The sequence below is a fragment of the Leopardus geoffroyi genome, chromosome C2, assembly GCF_018350155.1.
Source record: "Leopardus geoffroyi isolate Oge1 chromosome C2, O.geoffroyi_Oge1_pat1.0, whole genome shotgun sequence".
Lineage (NCBI taxonomy): Eukaryota > Metazoa > Chordata > Mammalia > Carnivora > Felidae > Leopardus > Leopardus geoffroyi.
Genome location: NC_059333.1, coordinates 81,596,327 through 81,608,905, shown reverse-complemented (window position 1 = coordinate 81,608,905; position 12,579 = coordinate 81,596,327). Strand labels below are relative to the sequence as shown.

Below are 12,579 nucleotides of genomic sequence, written 5' to 3'. Positions count from 1 at the left end.
AAATGCAACAGTCTCATCTCAGTGGTGAGGATAAGGGATAGGAACTCAGAAGAGCTCTTTAAAACCCTGAGGCAGCTGCACTGAATCACTACTACTAAGTTTTGGGTTGCTTTTTCACGGATTGTCCTTTTCATGCTTATCCGGTGGCCCTGGTTTAGCCCGCACGGCCCTTGTCCTGACCGCACGTGTCTGTGAGCTGTTGGCCAAGATGGTGGAGGATGTCTCAGGTGGGTGCAGTGGAGGCAAGCAGACCCCTAGAACCTGGCCTCACTTCAGGGGAGAAGGCCTCTCGGGTTTTGAGGTTGCACAGAGGCTGGGTTCTTTCTGGTACTTCCTGTGATGTTCATTTGAGGAGACAAGGCATTTGATGAGTGCCCAGCGGAAGGGTCACAGCCGGAGTGAAGCTCCCCCGTAGCTGAGTAACAGTCTGGGAAGTATCATTTTAAAATGACATGTATCCGACCACAGTGGCAAATGAAACAGGACAGAGAAGGCCAAGGAGTAGGGAAATTACAGCTTTGTGATTCCCAAGTCCAAATGTAAGCCTGAGCAGGAGACCTCTGCTGCGCTGTGGCAGGCAAACACCTGAGCTTCAGTCCCGGAGGCCGGGAGGCAAGGCTGGAGCTTGGAGGGGAAGAGCAAGCAGCAATCTTCACTGGGAGCTAAAGCCACAGCCCCACGGCAAGCGGGAGATAAAAGGGTAATATCCTTGGATCAAGTCTGAACACCTCTCTCTCCAGGGAAGCTAAACCACCCTCTCCTATTAGCACCCCCTTTAGACAGCTACAGAGACAAACAGAGACAAAGAGAGGCAGGCGGCCTCATTGGGCAGTAGCAGCCCTACCCCAGAAGCCCAGGCCGGCAGCCTGGCAGTGGCGGGGTTAAAGCCAGCACTTAAAAGAAAACTGGAACCCCATTAAGCCCGGGCTCATTAAGCCCAGGCTCGGAGAACAGGGAGCAGCGGGGAAGCCAAAGGAAACTAATTTTGGAGGTTCTCCAAGCTGCCAATCACAAGCATATTTCTAACAGTCCCAGTGTTGTTTGAGTTGGTTGTTTTTCCACAGGCTGCACAATAGGGTCTGGTTATTCATTGAAAAAGTCTGCAAGGGAGCCCCGCCCTCCATTCACAACCAATTTGGAATGCTCCATTCAGGCAAGAGGGGGACTCAGCAGCTCAGCTCGCTGGGGCAGACGGAACAGAGCCCAGCTGTCGCCACAGGGACGCTTGCTCGCCCAGTGCGCTGTGTTTATGTAAGAAATTCAGACACTGCAGGCGCCTGCCTGCTCTGCACCCTCCCTAAGATTCAGATGGCCAAGACCCTGGCTGAAATCTGAAATCTGCAAGGATGTGCAAGTCAGCTGTAAGGTCAGCAAGTGCCCTCTGGCAAAAGAAAACTATCCAGTGCTGCCCTGTTCAGAATCTGACTATAGCTACCAGCTGAGAGAAACAGACTTCACAGGTATTTCTCCTGCCTCCCGGGGGCAAGCTGGTTTGTATTAGAGGACAGCTCTCTATGGAACTCAGCCTTTCCAGACTCCCTGCTTTTCCATTCACTGCCAATAGCTACATCAGGAGCCACCTGGCATCCTCCCCAAGGGAGAGGGTCTCTGGAGACACTACTAGATTCTCTGGCTGCAGAGGGGGGAGGGTGCAAGCCACCTATTACGAACAGCTTCACAGTTCTTTTACTGGATTCACATCGGGCTTGGAAGGTTTATAATCTGTGCGTGCTCACACACACACACCATGCCCAAGAGACATCAAAAGGGAAGAGCATGAGTATCTGGGGTTGGCGGGTGAAAACTACTCCAAGGACAACGCAAAGTACAAGGCTAAAAACTGGTTAGGTTTCTTCGAGAATTTTTCCCAACTTTTCAATAATTACCCTGAAGGAGATCTGATAAAACCAGTCTGACAGCCAGAGTTTATTGCAAGAAAAGCATACTACTTTATGAAAATCAAATCCAGGAGGTAAATTAGCTCATGGGTTGTTTCCTTTTTTCCATAACACATTTGGCTATTTTCAAATACCTTCTGTTTACCTCTTCTCATTGCCTGCCCCCATTACCAACACTAGTGAACCCAGATGGAGACATGGGAAGCATTCCTCTATACTTTTTCTGACCACAGAATCCCCATTTGGTGCCTTGGCTGCTCTGCAGACCAGTGGCAAACTCCTGGCCTCTTGATAGCTAGATCTTACCTTTCTCCCTGGAGTCTTTGCACCCTACACTGCCGCTTTCCCCCAGACGCTTCCTCCTCCTGTGCAGGGGAGCCCCCTTTATTTGCTATAGAGGGGCTCTTCTCCTTGAGAGGAGCTGCTACTCCATTGTCATCTACCTGCCAAGCCTAAAGGTGTTCTTATATTGTGGTTACACACACACACACACACACACACACGCGCGCGCACGCGTGCGCACACACACACATTCACACGCGCCCACCAGTATCTACACTAGGGGCCAGCATCTACACTATGGCCCCTCCTTTAAGCTGAGCCTCTCAGAAGGCTGGGACAATGACAGAAACCGACGACCAAAGCCTCTGTTAAATGAGCTTGATGAGTTCACAAAATGAATTTTTAAAAAAGCAACCTAATCCGGTACTGGCATCAGCATGCCTGGCACTTGTCCAAGAGCTGGGAGCTGCAACATGACAAGACTCTGAGCTCCTTGGATTCCAAGAGGAGAAGCACTGTGTGCCAGGGCACAGATGGGGCCCAAGCTGCCTCAAGGGCAGCCATGTGCCTGAGAGGGGGCTGTCAGCCTCTGAGCCTGGAGGTACTTTACCACCACTGAAACTGGAGAAACATGTGGAGGGTACAGTCTCTGGGTAGAGAATCCCACACCCCACCCAACCCCACCACCACCAACGTTTTTTCCTGGGACTGAAATTAAAACAATGATACTCTTAGATGGTAGAAATGGCAGATAATACAAATTCTCAGCTTTATCATGCTATCTACGTCTTAATCTTACAAAAGTAAAGAATGCTGAAAACTGGGGATAGATGGTAATTTCTCAATTGCTACCAGGATTTTGTTACCTCTGGAATCTACATAAGCGATCTGCCTGGGGCAGACACACATGTAATTCCCCATCCCAAGTCTTTCTTGCCAAGCACAAAGGACTGGGAAGGTTACTGGGTCTTATTAGAGGGCTAAGAGCTGTAAGACATCGAAGAGGAAGAGAAAAATTCACTGGTTTCAGTACGCCTGACTGAATTAAAATGAGATAAAATGGATTCTCTGTGAACATATGGCTCTCTTAGGTAACCGGGAACTCTAGGTCTTGGATCCTTAAGAGTCCTGGTCTAAGGATCTTGGAGGCTGGCTATCAAAACAGGAAGGATTTCAAGTCACTTAGCACCCTCTCAGTGGTAAGGTAGTGGGCTAGCTAACAAAGACTTTGAAAGTTACACTGTAGCCTGGAGTCAAATAACCTCTCCCCCCCACATATCCCTCTGGCTTCCTGGATGTAGCCCTCTTCTGTCTTCTACCTTCAGAACTCTCCAGAGCTCTTGAAAAAGACAAACTGATAGCCTTGACTCCTTCAAATCTCTTATTTTCAAAGGGCCTACTGTTGTTTTCTTACTTTCCATAACAAAAAGAATTTGGGATGATCTTTTCAAATAAAAATGGCCCAAGGCCACACAGAAAGTAAACCCAGAGTTTTGTTACAAACTGGGTCCAAAATGATGTGCCCTTTACAAAAGGAAGGCACTGCCTCTACTATGTCAATTTCATATGTAGTAAAAAAAAAAAAAAAAAAAAATCCAGTTGAATAATCTCATATTGAAACAAGATTAAGATCAATGTGTTTTAGGATCAAGGGCTGCCATAACAGTTCATTCTATTTTCCCAGCCACCTATTACAATGTATTTATGAAAAGTCGATTTTATCAGTTAATTAGCCAATCCTTAGGAAATTACTAGTACTTCCTTCAGTCGGTCCAAATTCTTTTTGAAACACAGATCTAAAAAAGAACACTTCAAGGGGAAAATAAGGTCATTTGGGTTTTCCAACAATTCTCTTAAATTATATTTGCTATGGAAGCCATGGTTTTATTTATTTAAAAAATTTTTTTTAGTGTTTATTTATTTTTGAGAGAGGCAGAGACAGAATGCGAGTGGGTTAGGGGCGGAGAGAGAGGGAGACACAGAATCTGAAGCAGGCTCCAGGCTCTGAGCTGTCAGCACAGAGACCGACTCGGGGCTTGAACTCACGAGCTGTGAGATCATGACCTGAGCCGAAGTCGGTTGCTCAACTGACTGAGCCACCCAGGTGCCTCCAGAGGCCATGGTTTTAAAATAAGATTTTTATCATGCTTTTTTCCCCAGTGTAAAATATTTTTGTTGTTCAAGATGCTGACAGTTAAATATTCACAATATCACAATTGAAACAAATGCATGAGATTAAAAATAAAATTAGAACTGAAATCTGCATTTAAAAAATACTACTATGAATATATGCTAAAATCTAGTAATATCCTTAAATGCCCAAGCATTTAGCCCAGAAAAATTAATGTAAGCCCCCCACAAATCTAAGCTCTTTGAGTTCCAATCTTATCCATGGCTTTGATTTATAGTTAATTCTATGAAAGTGTGTGGTAAAAATGTACACACATCTAACTGCTGACCCAGATTTCCTGGTTTGTAACTCTGTGTGTTAATATACATATCTAGCTACACACACATTTATATAGATATACATGCATTCACACACTTATTTATATAAGATATATACACACAGCTTTATCTGTATGCACATTAAGGTGTCTTGCAGAAAAGATGTCAGTTTTATAATTTTTCTGTTTTATAGGTCTCTTTCTTCCAAATCCTAGATAGAAATACTCAAAGCACCAAGATATTTAATCCGTCTCTCAGCATCATGGAATGAAGAAATCTGAGGTGTCAGACTGGGTAGCCGGCAGTCTCCCTAAGTCTTTCCTGAGTGCTGGCTCTAGGTCTTTGAAATAATGAGGGAGAGCCCAGAACTCACCTGTACATGCCAGTACCCCCTGGGTCTGCAGCTTTGTGACAGTTTCTTTAAGGATCTTATTGTATAACTTTTTCCTCTTCATTTCACCTAACCTCTCCATTTGCCTCAAACCACCAGTCAGTCTCTCCAGTTACCTGGACCTTATATTAGCCCCTCTATAAAATGAAGGAGTTGGGCAAGACTGTCTCTACAAGGGACTTGCAGCACAAACAATCCAGAATCTTCAAGGTTACTTCTCAGGACCAAGGAACAATGGGGGACACTGGTAGAACTCCTACGGTCTACAGGCTGTCCTTTCTGTTCCCTTGAATTTGACCTTTAAGAGTTTCCAATGGGGGATGCTTTACTAATGTCTGTATTTGTGACGTAAAGTGAAATCTATACAGCTAGAAGTAAGCTGAACATTTCTAGAAGACAACAATGGTTTCATTTATTCAAATAACACTTATGGATGGATGCCTATGGGTAGGAACCCAAATCTGGAAAACTTACAAAATATAATCTCTTTAGAAGCTGAGCTCATAGCACTTATTGAAAAAAGTAAGCTATAATCTTCAAAATTGACATTCTGAAATAAAAACAATTACCCAGATTACTTAGTATTTCTTTTTCTCTCATACATACATACACACAGACTCTCACTGCCTCTCTCTCTCTCTTACACACACACACACACACACACACACACACACACACACAGTAATCAAATGATCGTTAAAAGGAAAGGTAGACTATAATCAGTGGCAGGCCACAGAAACATACTTGTTACAAATGCTTTTGAAACTACAGGGAAAAGGTTTGTTTTACTGGGCAAGTGCAAGTTTGGTTTATAGTTCATTGATTGGCTGATTCAAATCAACTCATAAGATTTTATTAAATTTGAGTGAGTTTCTCCCCCCTCCCCTGGCATAGTCATGGGCTCTTCCAGAAGGTGACTACAGTGAAAGTTAATCCACAATCCAAGGCTGTGACATGTGCTACCGGGAGTAAGCCCAGCCCAAGGCTCTGCCAGCTCCCATGCATCTACACTGGCCATCCACAACTGAAGGCAAACCAGTCGCACTTAACAGTAAGGATGAACAGCTCAAAGACATCCCACCCCACACTTGTATTTTTACCTAACGTCTAAGGCCAGGTGATCTATTTGAAGCTATCCTTCTTAAGGCTCTATCTCCCAAAATAAGAGTCAGAGAGGGGGAAAGAATTATTAACAGACTTTTTGAGGCTTCTCAACCATCTGTTTTATCCTTAAAGTCCAGAAAAGCTCAACCTGAAGAAGTTAAAGCAAAATGCAAACAAAGTAAAAAACACATCACACTTGGTAAGCAGAAATATCTCCCAAAGCATGTCCATTTTAGGTAGGTATGGCAATTTAATTAGAGTTTAGCACATTCTATTCGTTGAGCAGGAATTACTTCTAAGGAGCCAAACAAAACACATTTATTGATTCCTTCTCTTTAGCCTAACATCTCTCCAAATATAAATCTTGTTTATGGACATCTTTCTCTCAAGAGTCTACCTTTGCTTCAGTTACATAAAATAAATTTGAATGCAGTCACCTCATCTCCCTTTTAACTCTTTGGGTTACGGAGAAACAAACAGAAGTGTCATAAAAGCATTTCAAAGAACTTCTGCCAAGAAAGCTCCCAGGCTGCAGTTTCTGCTGCTCTGAGCAGAAACGGGAAAGGCTGGGCCAAATTGTCAACACAGAACAAAGTGGGATTACAAATCCTGTCTTTTATCTTGCAACACACACACACACACACACACACACACACATCTGGGTTATCTTTAGCCTTTTAGTGGCAAGCTTCCCAATCACTTGAAAGCAATCAAAGGGCAATAATTAACATGCACTTACTTTCCTATAGAAAACAACTATAGCAAGCTGTGACAACGCTAAGGTAACTATGCATCTGTGGGTTATAGTTTATCCCCTTTAAAGGTTTCATGGCATTGTGCCTTGAAAAGGAGGTCTATCATTAAAGAATGTTTAGATGGTCCATCTGGTCTTTCATCTAATGACTCAGAACACCCAGCTTTTACTTCGATACAAAGATACCCCCTCTTTCCAGTGGCATTTACACACACACACACACACACACACACACACGATAAAACAAAAAAACAAAGCCAGGAAGAAATTTGTTGGTGCAAAATTAGAAATCGAATCCTTGCCTGGCTCAGGTGTTTGCTATTATAAACTATGACTAAGAGACATGAATTTCTCTATGATGCAACTCTCAAGAGAGGCAACGTTTTCTCCAGGCCTCTCTTAAACCTGCTCACTCGCCAGTGACTAATGCTCTCTAGAGCTGCCCTGTGCCACTCACATTTCATCAGCCGGCTTTGTCCTTGATAGCTCTGCCTAGACCATAAAGGCTCCCAAACCTGTTGAGGACAGCCCCGAAAGATCAGTGCAAAGCTAACCATGTCCTTACCAGTGCCCAGAGCCATCTTTTGAGCTTCCTGCTGCATTTGGTATCTCAATGATAGGAGCACTTAATGACCATTTGAAGAAAAAGTTTTCACTCCCCTCTGAAAGATAAAGTCCTGACAACTGTATGAAAAATAAGGGTAAATCAGGTCACGCCGTGACCACCCTCTGTCAACCCAGAAGTAGAAACAAAATTGACAACATGTGGGGAAGCTACAATTAACTGGAATCTTCCATTAACTATTTTCTGCACCTTTTAAAAGAGAAAGAATGTCAGGTTCATGATCTGCATCAAGGACTTAATTTATAAAACAAACAAAAAACACCATATAATGTCTGGTTAATGGATGCTAAGGCCAACATCTTATATATATAATGTCAATCGATTTATAAAAAGCCTTGCAATACTCTTAGGCAAAAAGAAATTCAGGATGAAACTGTGTTCAGTAAATCTCACCTGCAATAGAATAAAAGCAGTTTAGAAATAACTCCAACAAAGAATGAAACAAAAGTTTTGGGGGTTAACTTTGAATTACTAAAAGAAACTAAATGCATTCCACTGTCCGAATATGCTGGCGACGGCCGACAAGAGTTTTCCACGCATGGATGTTCCAAAACCAAACATTTTCAGAACAAATGTGCCGCCACCAGAAAGGTACTTACAGTTATCAGACTGGAAATCTGGGACAAACTGTTCATCATCAGGAACTTGTGCTGGAAAAGAGATTTTTTATTTTAGACCTTGAAGTTTTATTAAAAAGCACAGGAAAATGTTTTCTATGGAAACTCAGACAGCCAAGAAACTTGCCTTCAGCTAACCAAGCCTCTTGAAGTTGACTGAGATCCTGAAACAACTCTGGAATTGAAAACAGAAGACACCAGCATGAGAACTCCTGGGGGTGGGGGCGGGGGTGGGGGCAGAAGACTGAGGGCGAGTCTGCTCTCCGTTCACAGAGGGCTGTGCACAGAGGGCCTTTGGAGGAAGCCACAGCCCCAAGGGAAAGCTTCACTACCTTCAGAATCATGGGCCAGATCTGTGTCCAAAAACTTCCTCTTTCTGTCAATCACAGGCCGCCCTCTACATTCCTCTGACCGAGATTTCTGAAAGAGGCCAAAAGACAGTGAAGGCTCAAGGGTAAGAAAGGGGTCAAAAAAGGGGGTTGTGCCACTAACCCAATAAGGAGAAGATTCATATTCGAAGAGGGGGAACAAAACAAACCAAAGCCACATAAACTTACCCCTGGGACCATAAAAGGGACTTGCTGATCATAAAACCCATCCATGGTGCTTCCAACGCCTCTAATATCACTTTGAAAGGTTTCAGCATTGAGTAATTTCTGGGAGGAAAGGGGTCCTCCTGTAATATGAATTTGGGAGATTTTAACTGAGAGGGGGGATGGGAAGAGAAATGAAGTAATTACTATTGCTTTCTTTAGGGGTTGTGCAAAATCACTGCCTTTCTCTGAGGTACTTAAAGCCTGCTCAAGGTGTGAGCTTTACAGACTAAAAGTTCTCTTGGTTAAGGGCATCAAAGGTTCTTCATGTACTTCGAGTCACATCGATTTACCTAGCTATTGTTCCCTCTCTCTCTTATCATTAACATGGTAAGTTACCTGCTACTAACTGCTCCCTATATAAACAAAGCCCCAAACCCCTTATTTTCATTATAAAAGGGTGATTTCAAGATTCTCTCCAATAGAAGATTCTCCTGGGCATTGGTAATGTTAGGTCTTTTTTTTTTTTTTTTAAATAAGTTCATTCTTGACAGTACAGTGACAGGAAGTAGAGAAAATGGGTTTAAGCATTCCAAATTATTGGCAATTAAGAATCTGACATACATAGTGTTTCTAAAAGTAGTTTGTAGGTCAGTGGTAAAACACCGCATATAGTTCCAGGGATATATCGATCAGAAGTATACTTAATCTTCACACAACACTCTTTTAAAACCTAAATCTTCTGTGCAAACAGATATAGTGTCTGTCATGTCACAAATACTCCTATGGCAACTTACAGAAATATCTATGACACCACCAATTTCTAAAATAAATAAGATAGCTACGAAAACTAAGGGATAAAGGAAACTAAATTCCACCACACATATTTTAAATACATCTTTACCACAGGTCTTTAAAAACAAACATTAAAAGCAAAAGATCCATGTAAAGAAAATTCAGTGTGTTTCTTATCGTGAAGTCAATTTTCCTCAAACTTGCCAAAAAAAAAAAAAAATTAAACTTGTTTCAGCACTGTCCAGTCTTGCAGCTAGGAAAACAGGTTGAAGGTCAAAATGGAAAGGAGGGAACTATTTTCTAATTTGAGAGGAATCAAGTAACAATTTTAGGAAGGTACCATCTTCCCAAACACTTTGTTTCATTCTCCAAATAAAGATGCAGTTAAATAAAAAAAAAAAAAAATGGAGAAAACAGGAATTTCATTTACCCCATCTCTAAACAATGCAAAATGCTTAAGGATAATTCCTTTGTTTGCCTTGTATACAAATTTTTAAAAGGGAACTTTCTCTCCGTGGGCAATTCCATCCAGTGTGTTTTTCACTTTGTGGACAACATCAATTTTTTTAAGTGAGCAGGGTACAAGAAAACCCTTCACGGCCAACGTCCTCTCAGCACTGGGGCCCAAGTAATCAGGTATTTTCAAAGTCAAAGAGAAAGAAGGAGAGGAGCAAAACTGCATACAGTCCATAATTTCCTAGAAAAACACTCCCGTTAGCCTGCCTGCGTGCCTTCCAAACAGCGCTAAACGTTCAGAATAAAGCCTCTTTCTCAAATGTCACCAACCCGTAGAGAAAATCTGAGAAACATCGGCAGTGAGTTCAGGGCCATGAAAGTGAGTCCTCTGTAGCTTTCAAAATCTGTCAGATTAAATCGTGACCTTAGAAATTTTGTAAATGTCTATGGGGAAAGGGGACAACGGGGAAAAGATCGGAAGGGGGACATGTTTTCAGAGCCTCACGATGAAATCAATTGCAAAATACTTCACCAGGAAGAGCAAAAATACCTTTTCAAAAATCAAGTAAAAGAGAGAAGCTTCCATAAGCGAACCCAAAAGAGGCATCGAGGATGTTTAAGGCAGCTCTCAGAGTTCAAGGGCTAGGAAAATCGTGTTCAAAGTATAATTTTTTTAAAAACCCTTAAGGGAGTTTAAGCCACTTCCTTTGTGGTCCCCCCTTCCCGGTGCCCCCAGGAAAACTTTAACGCGGCGCAGCGGCGCGATCGAGGCCCCTCCCCCGCGGCGCGCAGCGGGCCTGGTTTTATGAATGGGAGAGCGAGCCGCGGCCGCCACATCAGGTAAAGGCTGTAACTGGATCCTTCGCGCTGGGCCCCATTCACAAAACAAGACACACTTCCACCCAATTCCCAGCCTTCCCCATTCATGAAAACTCCTTCAGATGCACCCCCGCCCCCACTCCCAACGCACGCCCAGCCTCCGACGCAGGCCCCTCACCCCAGCGATTTAGGAAGAAAGCTCAATGCTTCATTCACAAAAAGGGATAGAAAAAAAAAAAAAAAAAAAAGCCGCAGGGAGCAACGAGCCAACGAAAGAAACCCGCTTCATTCATAAAGTCATCCACATTCATAAAACCGAGCTGCGGCGCGGGGCGCTACCAACCTCTTCCAATGTCCCCAGCCCCCCAAACCTCCAAACATCTCTCCTTGGCACTGCTCCTCAATAGGAGTTCGGCACCCCCCAGAGGTATCCTTTCTGAAAATGCGGACAGATCCCTAATCCAGTGCGAGGCTCCAGCATCTCTCCATCCCCCCCCCCACTCCGCACCCGTTTTCCCCACTATTCCCAGGCCGCTGCTCCGATGCTCCCCGATTTCTCGAGAACCGCGGTGCAGCCTGACGCCCTCAAGCTGCTGGGGGTGGGAGTTGGGGGATTGAGTGTCCACTTTCCACAATTTGAAACTTGCAAGGCCTGCCTAAGTTCCTGGCCAACCCCCAACCCCTCAGGCTGCACATGCCTGTGTCACTTAACCCCTCCCGGTGCTTTGGGGGACATCACCTCTCAAGTATTCCACCTTCAAGCTGCTTCCCGCCCCCTCCTCTCCACTGCAAAGCTCCGCCGGGCGTCTCTTCTCGCGAGCCTCCAAGTCTCCCCCGGGTTCTCAGACCTCCAGAGATGGTAAAGCCCCGCAACTCTGCACCGCCCCCCCCCCATCCGCACCCAGGAGCCCCCGCATCTTGCACCCGGACGCGCCTCGGGGCGACGTGCGGAAACCCGCTCTCTGCGCGCTCCGGAACCGTTGGCCCCCTCACCTCCTCCCAGAAACCGAACCGGACCGGGCCACGAGAGGAGGGGGCGCCCGGCTCGGGGGGTGGCTCAGTTGAGATGGAAAGTGCACCCCGACTTTGAGGATTCTGAATCAGCCAGTGAACTCTCGCCGGCTGGGCCCTTCGGACCCGTTCCAGGACACCCGATGCCCCCCTGCCTCCTCGACGCCCCCTCACCTGAGGCAGCCGCTTTCCTCCCGTTGCAGCGGCCCCGGGGCGCAGGCGCGCTCACGCACGCGCGCACCGGGCCTGGGCGCCTGGGCGAATGGCTGGGCCGAACCGCTCCGGGGACGCTGAACCGCTCCGCGCACCAGCGGCTGGACTCTGCGCCGCAGCTGCCAACCAGGCTGGAGCGCTGGCCCGGCCCCCTGGGGCCTGCTGCTCCGCCCGTCACCATTGGCCCGCAGTCCTAGCTCAGCCTGGTTCTCATTGGTCCGAGGCCGCCCCAGCGCCTGTCCATCACGTCTTGTTTACCCTGTCTGCGGGCAAATCCAGCCAAGCCGCCCCATCAACTCCAATTCCCATTGGTTAATATTGCCTCCCTTCCCACCCCCTCAGGGGTCTGTTTTACATAATTTATGCACCGGGGGCCATTGGCCAATCAGCACAGGCTTGTTTATATAATGAATGTAAGGACGTTTTTCATTCATAAAAAACGCGACCTGAGGGGGAAGCTTAGCTGAGTCAGTGAAGCACTTAAAGGGGCCGAAGCCAATAAGAGTCACGTTTACTTTCCTATCAGCTCTCCCAACTTTTCACCGAGGGATGGCTCTTCCCCGTCCCCATTTACCCCTACTTCTCCACCCCCCCCAACCCCCACCCCCCGCAACGCCACCGCCTGGATGGGTC

The 12,579-nt window shown here is 45.5% G+C and overlaps 1 protein-coding gene across 1 annotated transcript in view; it reads right to left on the bottom strand.

Annotated features, from left to right (window-relative positions):
* Nucleotides 1-12,204, bottom strand: part of ETV5 (ETS variant transcription factor 5) — a 60,863-nt gene extending 48,659 nt beyond the window's left edge. Inside the window, exons 1-5 of the mRNA XM_045502672.1 lie at nt 11,908-12,204; nt 8,677-8,795; nt 8,452-8,539; nt 8,247-8,294; nt 8,102-8,152 (exon numbers count right to left, since the gene is read on the bottom strand). Coding sequence (XP_045358628.1) covers nt 8,102-8,152; nt 8,247-8,294; nt 8,452-8,539; nt 8,677-8,795; nt 11,908-12,127 — 526 coding nt within the window. The 5' untranslated portion in view covers nt 12,128-12,204. The remainder of the gene's footprint in view (nt 1-8,101; nt 8,153-8,246; nt 8,295-8,451; nt 8,540-8,676; nt 8,796-11,907) is intronic.
* Nucleotides 12,205-12,579: the final 375 nt, after the last annotated feature.